Source organism: Bombyx mandarina, chromosome 28 (assembly GCF_030267445.1).
Source record: "Bombyx mandarina strain Sakado chromosome 28, ASM3026744v2".
Lineage (NCBI taxonomy): Eukaryota > Metazoa > Arthropoda > Insecta > Lepidoptera > Bombycidae > Bombyx > Bombyx mandarina.
The window spans coordinates 10,480,245-10,493,838 of NC_143233.1; the positions used below are offsets into that span (position 1 = coordinate 10,480,245).

Consider the following 13,594-nt stretch of genomic DNA (forward strand, 5'->3'; position numbering starts at 1 on the left):
AGTTGAGTTTCTTTATCCCCTGCGTTAAAGTAACAATGTGGTCGTAGATGAAGACTGTTAGGTAATTTCTCTGTGTACATTTTTGTGTGTGTTCTGTTCTGTGAACACATAAGAATAATCGTTTTTGTAGAAAGGACCTAATATTAATAAGATCCTATCACCAAAAACTAATTGATTAACATTATCAATGCCATTGATAAGTGTTATGGTGTTTGCGATACATAGTCGGTTCCGCGTATATTTTGATTTGAATACAATTGAATATTTTCGCTCTAATTCATATATTATATTATCGCGCCGCAAACATAATGATATGTAACGTTCGGTCGATATCGTCACTTTCGAACAGAAACGGCAGATCGATAAAGGCGTCACAACCGCGCATACACATCGTACACGCGTAATCACCGTGCGCTGCCGCAGTCACGACTCCTCGTTCACGAGTGCCACTCATACCTACTCCGACCTGGTGACTTGGTGCGGGCGGGCGGGCGGCAGCCGCGCGACGGTTACCACTTCACACCCGGCGGCCCGACCATAAGCTCCTTCACACGTTTGAGGTATAACAATGAACATTATGATATTATGACAAAGACTTTGAATTGAAATTCAAATTGAATTGTAATGTTAAGTCTGGTGCAGTCAAGCGTGACCAAAACTGTGTGTAATTGCATATTTCAAAATGAGGAAAATAACGCGAGGCTTAGACGAAAAGTGTTGTGTGAACAGGGCAATGGCGGCGCCTCCGCGGCTCCCGCGACTAGTCGCTCGGCCACGTTTACATGTCTCGTAGTTAGTCTCCTGTAATGAAATAACTCTAGCCTAATTAGTGAAATTATTCTAAGATGGGGATGTGCGCGCGCGATGCGAGGTGAATGAACTCTGTTGCAGTCGCAACGTGTAGCCTGCAGGACACACACACACACCACGATGTCGCTGGTGGCTCATACCTACAATAGTGTACCACGGAGCAACATTGCGGGTATTCTGTTGCTGCCTCGCACTGCCCGTGAGTCATTGGTCTGCCACTCTGCACGCCGCCGCGCCGTGCCACTGTGCACAGTATGCGCTGCACGTTTGACCACTACATTGTCTGCAGCGATCTGCATTCCGCGGTTTACATGACGTATGGACTCTATTGTTTGCTCAGGGATTCATCGACCTTGCTATTCCACAAAAATCCGTGCTCTCCTCTTCTACGCTTTTCATCCAGATTATCCTATTCTTTTGACCCTCAGCGATATAATTAAGTGTTAACTAAGTAATACTATTCCAACAATATATATTAGACAATTGTGCACAATTTTGTATCACACTGTATATCTGCATAGAAATGGCCAGATATGTAATATGTAGTCTCGGGCATGTGTTCGTAAGCGTACCTATATATATGTACCAGTTAGTCGTTAGAGCAATGCGACCGAGACACGATGACACGGAGCACCCGCGCCGCCGCCGCGCGGACCTCGACGATTGACCAACGGCTCGGATAGGCAAATGTGTAAATTGTTAGTAATCAAATGCACGGTTTGTTTTTTCAAGAGCAGCCTGATTCTTGCCAAATATTTTCAGTAGTGAAATCCAAAAAGCACAAAAATAATAATAAAAAAACCCATTTGAAATCGGTGGTAGAGTCATGGCTATATGAGAACGCCCGTAACGCTCTACTTTTGATGTGGTTTCCCCCCAGGTCAATTTATAGACAGGCATTTCATTTAAATACTTTATATTCCTAACTCGCGATCCTCACAATTCATGAAAACGATTGAAACTGGGTGCAAACAGGAATTACGTGCTCCTGCGACCGCTTTCCACTGTGACCGAAGCCTAACAAACAAGCTTACATTTAGAAATACAGTCATCGGAGTGAGAACGATGAGACTCACTGATCCAACGGTTCGAAAGAATCCGCTGTCAACATGTAATACCATATCCATAGTCCATACATCAAACGAGCTGTCCCGGTCAATGAACGGAGTGATTTGTCAACTGCCTGCTCAATTCGCTGGACAAACATCAAACATTCGTCGACCGCAAACTTGATGTTCCTAAATGTCGTGGTGGCCGGGCGCATGCAGCATGCCACAGCAGCACAACGACACCGAGGTATCAACACAACTAAAGGAGCTATAGCGATCTAACCGACAAAAATCTAGCTCAAGACATACACTAAGTCAAGTTTCGTTCAAATAACAAATGTGTCTAGCTGGGTTCCAAGCTTGCGCCTCGTAGGGGTGCAACGGGGTGAAACATTTATTGTAATGACAGACGACAGCGAGCGAAACCGCTCGGAAAAGCCAGTTTATGATTACGTCCCGCCGACGCGGCGACGTGCGGAAATACAGTTGAGATAAACGTTTATAGAAGATGTCGCGGAAACCAGGGGCTCGCGTGTGTTTATGCGTGCTAGCGGTGAAAGTGAAACACGCGAGCGACTCGGATCGACACCTACAAATTAACTTTCAACTTCAAACGTTCATGATTTTTGTGCCGGAGTAAGTCGCACATACCGGATTCTTCTCCGTTAATCATTGGGTCCCTGCAATGAACAATTCTTCATAATAAAATGAAATGTTTGCGACATTGACCGAGTGCAGGCCTGCGCGTCGATAACCTTCCGGCCGTCGCTAAGATCAATGCAAACATTAGCCAACTTGTGTAGCGCGACGTCGGAGGTGACGCGCATTGTGCAACTCGCGGCGAGTGGAGCAGGAGGCCGCGTCCTCGGCACTGGCGCCGACGGAACCGCGATACCATCCCTGTACTGTACCTGCTCACTATGCTAGCTAGTTAGAGAACTGGTTGAAAGTGATGAACACAATACTGTTACGATACCACCACGTGTACCAGAGGTGAGCGGGTGAGCGGTGACAGCGTAGAGACACGACAGACCTTGTACATGTACGTACACATGTATGTGCCGATAACACACTCGCGGCCCCGTGCTGACACAATCATATCTTTGTGCGTCGCGTCGTGTCCAGCGTCAGTTCCGCGACATCTTTGTTTTTAATTCAAATCGGTTTAGATTTAGTTCCACCGCTTCACATGAGGACATGAAGTACACCATTTTTTTCTGGTAGTCTGAAGTATTCCGAGTCCGTGGGATTACGCACCGCCATCAACTAATTATTGGCGTGACGGAGTATTACTTTCCGGTTTAAAGAGTGAGACACCTTGACACTTGGAACTCGGTCCCGAGGTGCGTCGTGAACAGGCATGCACATATTTTGTTCCAACAAATTTCCGTTAAATATGTTCTCATTTACATACGCTGCTACAACTTCGGGAGAAGTAGATGGTAACACGTGAGTGTGTGATCTATGCCCGACTTGAATGTACGCTCCGGAAGATACCGATGCATGGCATTACGTTCCATGCAGACACATATACGGATCTAGCTATATAGCCGTATCTAGTATCATTGTGTTTACCTTCGAAATTTTGATCTTTTATCTTAGCAGTATAAATAGCGCTTACATATAAACACGTTCCAAAAATCTACTGAGTCCCCGTAAGCTCTAAGTAAGTCTTCTGTACTGTGCCTATAAACTTTCTAAAGTTTTGTAAATGCACCAGGAGAGTTTGTTTGGCGTTCTGTACGAAAAGCTTAGCCGGCACCCGGAACCCTCAAGGTGGGCGCCAGTTTTATTAGTAAACATTTAACTGGTCGCGGAACCCCAAGAACAAATTTCGTCACGATCCTCTGCCGCCGGCGCCGTGTCGGCTCGCGTGTCAAGTTACACTGCACAATACAGGAACTGCCATTTTACTGTCTTCTCGCTTGTAACTAAATATTATGATGAAGCACCGTCAAATGTCATGGCTTTATAACGTTGTGTGTGTGTATACTCAGTTAGTTAACGCCGACACACTGGGGAGTCGGACTCTGAGGCAGTTAACTTGAGCCGCAACGCCCTTCAAACAGTTTTGTAGTCGCGTCTCCAAACAAATGCCGACCTGGTATTGCTGGTATCCACTACCAGATAAGGGCGTCTTACGTCTATGCCAATAACTAGCGACGTTCTTTCAATGTAAACATTACACATTAATTTATGAAATGTACAACGCACGTGGTTACTATTGATGGCCGATGCGTACAATAAAATATGGTCGTCCAGCTCACGCGCTCTCCGGACCTTTTTTACCCACCTAGTCGCTGGTAGCCGAAGGGGCTATTCCAACCACACACGGACGTGTATGTTAGCTCACGGGTACAACCTGAGAGAACTTGTTAACACTAGCCCGACCCACTTAAAAGATCCGATGAGAAACTCAATGGGCTGTGTTTGCGCTGCCCCTTCGCCTGTGTGGTATATTAATAAGTAATTAGCGGTGGCCACGATAAGATGGTTACGGTATCGCGCCGCTTTGTTGAAGTAACGTTCTGACGCTACCTTAGGATACTTAGGTATCGGTTCTACCTCGGGAACGCTTGCACGTCCATGCAGTGGCCCCACGCGTTTACATAAACAATCCTAACACAATGCGTGTGTGTAATGTCTCTCTGATCGACGTTATGTTTTACAAACAATACGACTTGAATAATAGACGTGAACAGCGTGTTTCTGCTATCGGATTACGATGAGGCCGCTCGCACAGACGATCCCACGAACAACATCTACCGATATACCGCGGGAGGCGGTATTTAATACATTCAGAAGTCAGCAGCACTTCTATCACTTATAGCTATTATTACTCTCCCTCCGTGTGTACTCTGAATACTCAGTTAACTTATTTCTAACATAAAGGCAATGAGAAATGCAGATAGACACACACGCGAGCAGGTCGACAACTCCTAGCTGACACGGCACTTGCTCGTGTACGCAAAGCTGTGGAAACAACAATGAAGCTCTTCACTTAGCCGCTAACTGACGATGCGTCATGCGTGATTACATTGTCTACATTGTAGGGCGCGGTTATCACTTGTAAATGAAAAATAAAATAAATAACCGGGAACAAGTCACGCACTGTCACCCGGCCCCAATTTAGTCGAACATACAACCCTCGAGGGAACAGTCAGGGTCGCTGACTACTGCACCACACAGTCATTCAAACTCGTGTCCGTGTGTGTTATTCGGTATTCAGTAATCATTAGCACTCATTTTTATAGCTCCGAAGTTACATATTGTAACAATAGTATTAAAAATCAGAAGAAGAACCATTTAAAAAAATTACAGTTGGGACACGTTTACAGAGACTTAAAACAATGACTCACGCACACCATGTCCACGACTACCTTCTCTCACGAACGCCACCGATCGAATGAATGTTTCGAGCAAAGGCGTTGCTATTTATAGGCACCTGGCGCGATGACGTGACTCTCGCCCCACCGCCTGACGTCACTGAGTAGAGGGGCCGAGTAGTGACAAATTCTCTAACACGGCCTCTCCTGACAGCTGAACGGCCTCGTCAGCTAGGTTCCCTTCAGGCTGGTCTCCCTCGACCACCCCAACCTGGTCTTCCTGTTCCTCTTCACCATGGGACTCATTCTCATTGGGATAAGTGCCCATTGTGTTCATCGTCATTCAAAACAGAAAACTCTTAGTAAGCTGCTCAATGTTTGTTCTTGCTATTATTAGCAGTCACCCACTCCAACCAGACCACAAGTGTGCACTTCAAGTGATCATATCAGAATAGGCGGCCACCAATATCCGTATACGTAAGGCACATACGGTATAGAAAAACGCTTAAAGTTAAGTTAAGCCAATGAATGAGTCCGGATTCTCAGACACTGAGTAAACAATCACTTGCGTCATTGTCAATTGCCAAATGCCAACAAACATTGAAACATAACCGTTAGCATTACCATCCAATAACCACTATCGGGGTTTTTAGAGGGCAATATCAACTACGAAGCGTTGCCACAATGTCGGGGCAGAACAACAGCCACAATGTCGGGGCAGAACAACAGCCACAATGTCGGGGCAGAACAACAGCCACAATGTCGGGGCATTGCCACAATGTCGGGGCAGAACAACAGCCACAATGTCGGGGCATTGCCACAATGTCGGGGCAGAACAACAGCCACAATGTCGGGGCATTGCCACAATGTCGGGGCAAAACAACAGCCACAATGTCGGGGGTTGCCAGGACTCTGTAACACGGCCGCTTCCGACGGCGAGGCGTCCCCGACCGCTTCATCCCTCAGCAGAAGCATATCTCCTCCAGCTACGTCAGAGCTTGCATCAACAAGGTCACCCTCTGCAACGTAACAAAAAAAATTACACCCAGACCTCAATCCCTACTACAGACGCAAGCGTGCACTCTTACATCTGCAGCGAGGACGAGCCAAAGATAAACATTTGAAGTGAGAAGAATAGATATCGCACAACTGTCCCAAACTGCGCAATTTGAAACACCTGCACGATTCCTTTACTGAGTTAGCCTGTCAGGAAACGTCTAAAACAGTAGCGCGCTGTTGTCGGCAATATTCACCGATACAGATACTGAACATTACAGACACAACACAGCTAAACAGTAGGGACGCAAGATCCGGCCGAATCCGCATCTACCATACTGCTCAAAAAAATAAACGGGAAGTAAAGCACCGTCGTGCCCACCTCAACCTCAAAAATGGGAAGTAAAGCACCGTCGTGCCCACCTCAACCTCAAAAATGGGAAGTAAAGCACCGAAGTGCCCACCTCGACCTTCACATATTAATTTCGAAGAAAAGGCTGCATGTCACCAGGGTCCACTCGTAAGGATGATGTGGAAGCAGGGCAGCCGTCCCAGCTCCAATCTGCTCACACGATGCGAGGCTGCACCACGTGTGGCGGGCGTCCCGCTCGACCGTCCTGATAGATAATCCGTTGGGTAGTCCGCAGCAGCAGGCCGCAGCAGCAGGCCGCAGACTAAGCGACATCGCCCTCTGCGTCACTGCCAGTCGTACGGCACCGTGAAGTTGGCGGCTCGCGAGCATCACGTGCAGTGTGCACACGAGCAGTACGTGCGGTATGCACGCCAAAAGTAGATGAGCGCGCGCAGGCAGCGGCACGCGAGCAGCACGTGCAGTATGCACGCCAAAAGTAGATGAGCGCGCGCAGGCAGCGGCACGCGAGCAACACGTGCAGTATGCACGCCAAAAGTAGATGAGCGCGCGCAGGCAGCGGTACGCGAGCAGTGCGCGCATTTTGCACGCCAGAAGTAGGCAAACGCGCACAGTTACGGCACGCGAGCAACACGCGCAGTCTGCACGCAAGAAGTGAGAGCGCGCGCAGTATGCACGTCTGAAGCAGGCGAGCGCGCGCAGCCAGCGGCACGCGAGCAACACGTGTAGTATGCACGCCAAAAGTAGATGAGCGCGCGCAGGCAGCGGCACGCGAGCAACACGTGCAGTATGCACGCCAAAAGTAGATGGGCGCGCGTAGGCAACGGCACGTCGCTTGCGTGCTACTGCCGCAGGAACCATTGAGGGGCCCGAGCTGGCGACAATGCCCGTGAGGCACCATCCTCACCATTGGGTAAGGTCCACGGATTGAGAAAAGTATGAAAGCATCAAAGTAAGCAGTAATTGTAAAACAAAACAAAGTTCAGAGTTTTACTCTACTGTGGGCTATTTGAGTCCTTTATCCCACTTCTGATATTAAAAATCAGAAGAAGAACCATTTAAAAAAATTACAGTTGGGACACGTTTACAGAGACTTAAAACAATGACTCACGCACACCATGTCCACGACTACCTTCTCTCACGAACGCCACCGATCGAATGAATGTTTCGAGCAAAGGCGTTGCTATTTATAGGCACCTGGCGCGATGACGTGACTCTCGCCCCACCGCCTGACGTCACTGAGTAGAGGGGCCGAGTAGTGACAAATTCTCTAACAATAGAATAACATATACACTCGAGACAACCAGATCGAAGATCAGCTGAGAGGGCAGAGGTCCGGCGCCGCGCGGGCTGCGGGTCCGTCTGTCCCGGCCGGTCGACTTCGTGATGCTGTGTTATTAAGTAGACGAGTTGTTTGAGTGAGGTCACTTATTGACTTTACATTTCTCTTCACTGGGATTATTACGCGACTCTGATTCACTATATCAACCATTGCCAAAGTAAAGATGATCTTTTTTAAATGTAACAAAGTAAAGTGAGCTGAAAGAGAAACGCGCCAGACGGCTTCGTTCCGGGCCGGCAGCGGCGCGAGGGGCGACTGTTGACAGGTTCACTGCAGCAGAACTCTTTTACGTTCGGTATAAGTCCTTACTTAATGCAGTTGATACCCGACTTTCGGGTCGCAAGCTGAGTGCTGACTCTCACACTGTAACTATCGACTCAGACCTGAGGACCGAGAGACGAGAGCTCGTCTGCCGATTTAAACCTATTAAAAGTCAAAAAATATCTATATAGCTTTATAACATTACAGCTTCAGTTGTATCTCGCTTCCGGTGTTTTTCTTTAATTTGTTATTGAACGTGGTGTTTTGCATTTCCAGGGTCCGTGGTGCCGCGTGTTGCCGGCTTGCGGGTGAGCCCGCGCGTGCGACATGGGCGCGCTGCGACGCACGCACGGCGCGGCGCTGCTGGCGGTCGGGGCCCTCCTACTCGTGCTCTTCGCGCACCTCCCGCCCGCGCCGCGCCCTCCCCCCGCACCACGACCGGCGCCTCTACTAGTGCCACCCTCCACCCCTCCCGCTCCCTCCAACCGCACAGTTTCCACCCGCGCGTCCCAAACTACAGCGCCGCCGCACCCACCCTCGCCGACCCCGCGACCCAAACCCGCGCCCCTTCTCACTAAGGACGTCTACGTGAGTGGACACGAGCGGCCCCACCCTGAACTGTGTCCGGCGCTGGGGGCACACCTCCGTATGTTAGTGCTGATCACGTCTGCGCCCTCGCACGCTGAGGCGCGCGCTGCCATCCGTTTCACCTGGGGTCACTACGCGGCACGCCGGGACCTCACAATCGCCTTCATGCTGGGCACTCCGCCCCCTGACTTGCGCTCCGCCCTGGTCGCCGAGGACGAGCTGTACGGGGACCTAATTGTGGGCCGTTTCCGAGACTCTTACTCGAACCTCACGCTGAAGACGCTCTCGATGCTGGAGTGGGCGGACACGTACTGCCCGCGAGCGCCGCGCCTCCTGAAGACGGACGACGACATGTTCATCAACGTGCCGCGCCTGCTGCAGTTCGCGGCGGCGCCGGCGCGCGCCAACGCGACCCGCACCATCTGGGGGAAGGTCGTGAAGAAGTCGTACCCGAAGCGCACCACCAAGTCCAAGTACTACGTGTCCCCGCTGCAGTTCTCGGGCAAGGTGTTCCCGGATTTCGCGACGGGGCCGGCCTACCTGCTGACGACCGACGTGGTCCGCGAGCTGCTGGCGGCCGCGCCCCGCGAGCCCTACCTGCGGCTCGAGGACGTGTTCGTGACGGGCGTGCTGGCCGCCAAGCTGCACGTGACGCGCCGCCTCGCGCCGGAGTTCTACAACAAGAAGGTGCAGGCGCACCCCTGCACCGTGCAGCGCGGCATCGCCATACACATGGTGCGCTACCACGAGCAGTTCGACCTCTGGCGGAAGCTGCTCGACGGCAAGACCAAGTGCGCCAGCTAGTGCGACGACTAGTGCGTCATCCAGTGCGCCGCAGCTAAATTATTACCAGCCACCAGTATCCACGATTTACGTTCTTTTTATTTTTGTGTCTTAAAATTACACGAATTGTGATTATTTACTAAAAAAGAAGTAAACATTGAGATTAAGTAATGATGTATATGTAGTGCAGTAGTTAGGGTATGCGGGCTGCAAGACGAGACCTTGCATCCGTTATTTTTTGAAAAGTTTTGAAGATTGATGGCGCGTACCGGCGGCCGCCTCTCCAGCATGTTTGATTGATTTCATTTTGAGGGGAACCCTTTCATAACGTTCGGAACACTTGCACAGACGCTTGACGTACACTTTTGAAGAAGATGAACTTCAAAAAGCTCTTTGGTGTCAGCCTCTTTGAATTTCATCCCTAAACTGTATCATCTTCATCACTTGTATCATCGGTATTCCAGAAATTGTATCCGATTATTGTCCCCCTCCTTTCTAATCCTCTCGGTACTTTTAGGCATTTCAAGCACTCGTCACCGTTCTCGTCGAACTCGTCGAAGGGTCGGTCGTGCCCCCAGCCGTCGCCCGGTCCGCCGGGATCTCCCCGGAGCTGTCCAGCGGATGGCGGTTCCGTTCGAAGTAGTTATCTTTGAGGCACCAGAAGCTTCCACAAAGACTCATTAAATAGAATAATGCCGTAGTGCTGCTAAGTACGCGCTGGTCGTCCGCTGCGCTCTACCGGAGCGGCTTCAGTACAATCGTATGTGGTGGCGGGCGCATGTTCCGTGGACCCGCCGTCCCCGGGCACGCCCTGCTTAACAAAGAGACGCCGACAGCGCGCGCGGAACTACTTCACAATAATGTTGTCATTAGCAGAGCGTCTTTTTTTTCCTACCTAAGCCTTGAGAGGCTATTTCAGCGTAACCTTAACTAGTAAGTGAGCTCACGGGGCTCAAACCGAAGTGTTCCTAACACTGACCCTAGCAAGAGCCGTGCTTCGCAGAATCTATCACCTGAAACTCAGTAGGCGCAGAGCGTCGTTGGTACTTATAATGCTTGTACATATAGATGGGCTCCACGTTGTAGCGGCGAGAGCTGCGTCGTCTCGTCGTCTCGCTCGGCGGGGGCCCGCGGGCCGGTGCATGCCGACGTGGCACTGTACAATTTGTTTTATGTGCATTATTACATTATAATATACTGTATTTATGTTTTTAATTTCTACTGGGTTTTTATCATTTATTATTTTTTAATGAACTTTTGTTCTTTCTATCATCGGCAAAAAAATTAATAAATGCACATTAGGCTATAAAATGTACAAGCAAATGAAATATCTGATGTTGTCAGAATAAAGTTGGTAATCGTGTCGTTCGTGGGCGTTGTCGTCATTTTGATAAAACTGACATAACGCGGTTGTGATTGTTGTTGTTGTGTTAACGGCTCTAACAGAACGCGCCGTGGATTGCGTCAGTGTGTGTCAGTGTGTCGGCTGCGTGCGCGAGGGGCCCCCGGGCAGCAGCGCGGTCGCGACACGAGGTTGTAGTCAAGGAATTGTTAGGTTATTGTAGTTAGTCGAGCACGTGCCAGACAGAGTCTACTGCGAAAGCCGGGGACGAGGTTTAACTTTATTTTTTTTTTAAATTTAATATTTACGTAAAATAGGTAACGGTTTCTTTTATTATTTACTTGAAATAGTACCTGTTCTATTTTCAGTTACTGAACAATATAACACATGAAATTAAATATAATAAAAGTCATTTCATTGAATTGACTTTGAGCCCGTATCTATAGTTATATATTTCAATAATAGCTAGTGAAAGTGCGATGTAAATTATTATTAATGATATATAAATAAACGAAAGCAATATTCATGTTAATTATAAATAATATCTGTAAACTTTAATCGTAAGTACGTAAATTATAGTTATTGTTTATATATGTGAGAATAGATAGAATATATAATACATTATCTGCGGAGTCGGCCCGGCCGGCGGGCGGCGTCGCGGACTCCGCAGATAGCGCCGGCGCCTTGCTCGTTGCGCGACTCTACTGTATCATTATCTCGCGCCATACACTAATTGTGCGTGACCTACCGATACTACCAGCAGCAGTAGTAGTAGTAGTAGTAGTAGTAGTAGCAGTAGTAGCAGTAGTAGAGGCCGCGCACTGAGCGACAGCGCTCCCGCGGGTGCGGTAGTGCGGTGTAGTTTGTGGACGTTACTTATTATTTGTAAGTGTACATGTATTATTGACGAGTTGTAAAGGTTTGACATTGTACAGTCGATCTCCGGGAGCAAACTGTGGGATTGTATAATAGTAACAACGGGGCCGAGAAAGACGCTCCACTTCCGACCTGCCTTACTGTAACAATATCAAGTCCGACACGACGAGATTAAATCGAGATTATATTACAATTAATATATGTGAAAAATTTTCAAATTTTGTTTGTTGTATAATTGTTAGAAGCACTCAGTTCTGATGTTGGGTCCGCCCCGAGCGGGCCGGTGCTCTCGACCACTTCTAATTCGATACGATCAACCTTTGTTTGTAAGATATATTTTTATTTTATTTTTTATATTTTTTTAAAAGAGCAGCACCACAACAAATCTGTTCTGTAAACTAGATCTGTTGTGATCTCGCCCGTTAATATTGAATGAGATAAATAAAGAACACAGCGCGCGATGTAACGACAAGTCGCAGTGAGGGGCGGCGCGCGGGCCGGACTCGACTTGTCGTTACTACGCCGACATTATTATACAGGCTTGTGTTTCATTTTCGCACGACGACAGAATGCCACCCGTTTTACAAAAAAAAAGTACCTACAGATTCGACACCGCTCTTCAACACATCTCGGCAATGGGTCCAGTTGAGACGCCCTCGCAATTTCAAAAGCGTTCTCTTTATCACCATTTGTCCAGCCTAGCTATACCTTACAGGTCGTAAGGTATAAGGTAGGTAGTCATTACATAACAAGTTGGTATTAATTCTGTCAAACACAGATCTAAAGATCAGTGTTGCTTAAAAATCGATAGTCACTCGATTAATCGATAGTATTTCAACTATCCAAAGTATCGATTGTCTGAGAATGGTATCAATAAATACATCGTTTATTTTCTTTTCATCGTCCTTAGCATATTTTTTTGTACAATTAAAAATAGAAAAAAAAATGTGTCGTAGAATTCCTCCACTTCACTGTATTTTGAAGTGAAAACTTCTTTAGAATCGTTGTGATTTCAAACCGGATGCAACGGAAAAAACGACAGGTAAGAGACACAAATACAAAAATGTGTAGAATGAAGCCAGCAAAGAATGAGACAAATATACATACTATTTAATACAGCGCCATCTGTGAGATTTTTTTAATACTAACGTGTGTATGAAAGCTCTTGTAGTGAATTTTAATTTAGGATTATACGTGAAATTAAAATATCAATTCACAGAGGGCGCTACCTTACAATTATTTACTAATGACAAAATTTTACATATACTTAAGACGTTTAGGATAATTGTATTTTAATTTTGGAAGGTTTCACTTCTACCACGTGTGAATTGCACACATTTTGTTTTTTTTTTATATTGAACGCAACTAAGCCGTAGAACTTATTAATATTTCTTTTGGAGGAAATCCCGGCGACCCGGTGTCAAATAGTACTAACGGCAGTGTTGCCTGCGGTGATGATTTGGTTTTTTTTTTTTGCCTAATCAGGTACGGCATACAACATTAGTCGTTGAATCGATAATTAATTGATGTTCGTCAATATTCAGAAAAGACCACGATTGATAAACATGCTTGTCCTTGAAATATTGGGAAAAAGGGAGTAATGTGTTGTGTATGACCGCAAAAAAAATAGTGCTGTGCATCGAGATCTGTTTCTTCAGAACGAAAGTTTCCCAAAGCAGAAATTCATTGTGAATGAAAAAAAAAGAAATCGGCTGAAGGAAAATAATCTGAATAGGTACATAATTATTACCAATCGAAATTTAAATGTTTTAAAATTTAATTATTGCGTAAATGTATACTGTTCAATAGTCAATACTAAAGTATACAAAGTTATGTTTCATTTTATTATAC

The 13,594-nt window shown here is 47.2% G+C and overlaps 1 protein-coding gene across 3 annotated transcripts in view; it reads left to right on the forward strand.

The window, feature by feature from the left end:
* Positions 1–12,281, forward strand: part of LOC114252194 (beta-1,3-galactosyltransferase 5) — a 15,578-nt gene extending 3,297 nt beyond the window's left edge. For 2 of the 3 annotated variants that reach the window (XM_028186700.2, XM_089739099.1), the window contains exon 2: positions 8,431–12,281. In XM_028186700.2, the coding sequence (XP_028042501.2) occupies positions 8,482–9,546 (1,065 nt within the window). In that variant the 5' untranslated portion in view covers positions 8,431–8,481 and the 3' untranslated portion in view covers positions 9,547–12,281. Of the gene's footprint in view, positions 1–351; positions 561–8,430 lie in introns of those variants that run through there. The other variant, XM_028186701.2, reaches the window with a different exon arrangement.
* The last annotated feature ends 1,313 nt before the right edge of the window (positions 12,282–13,594 follow it).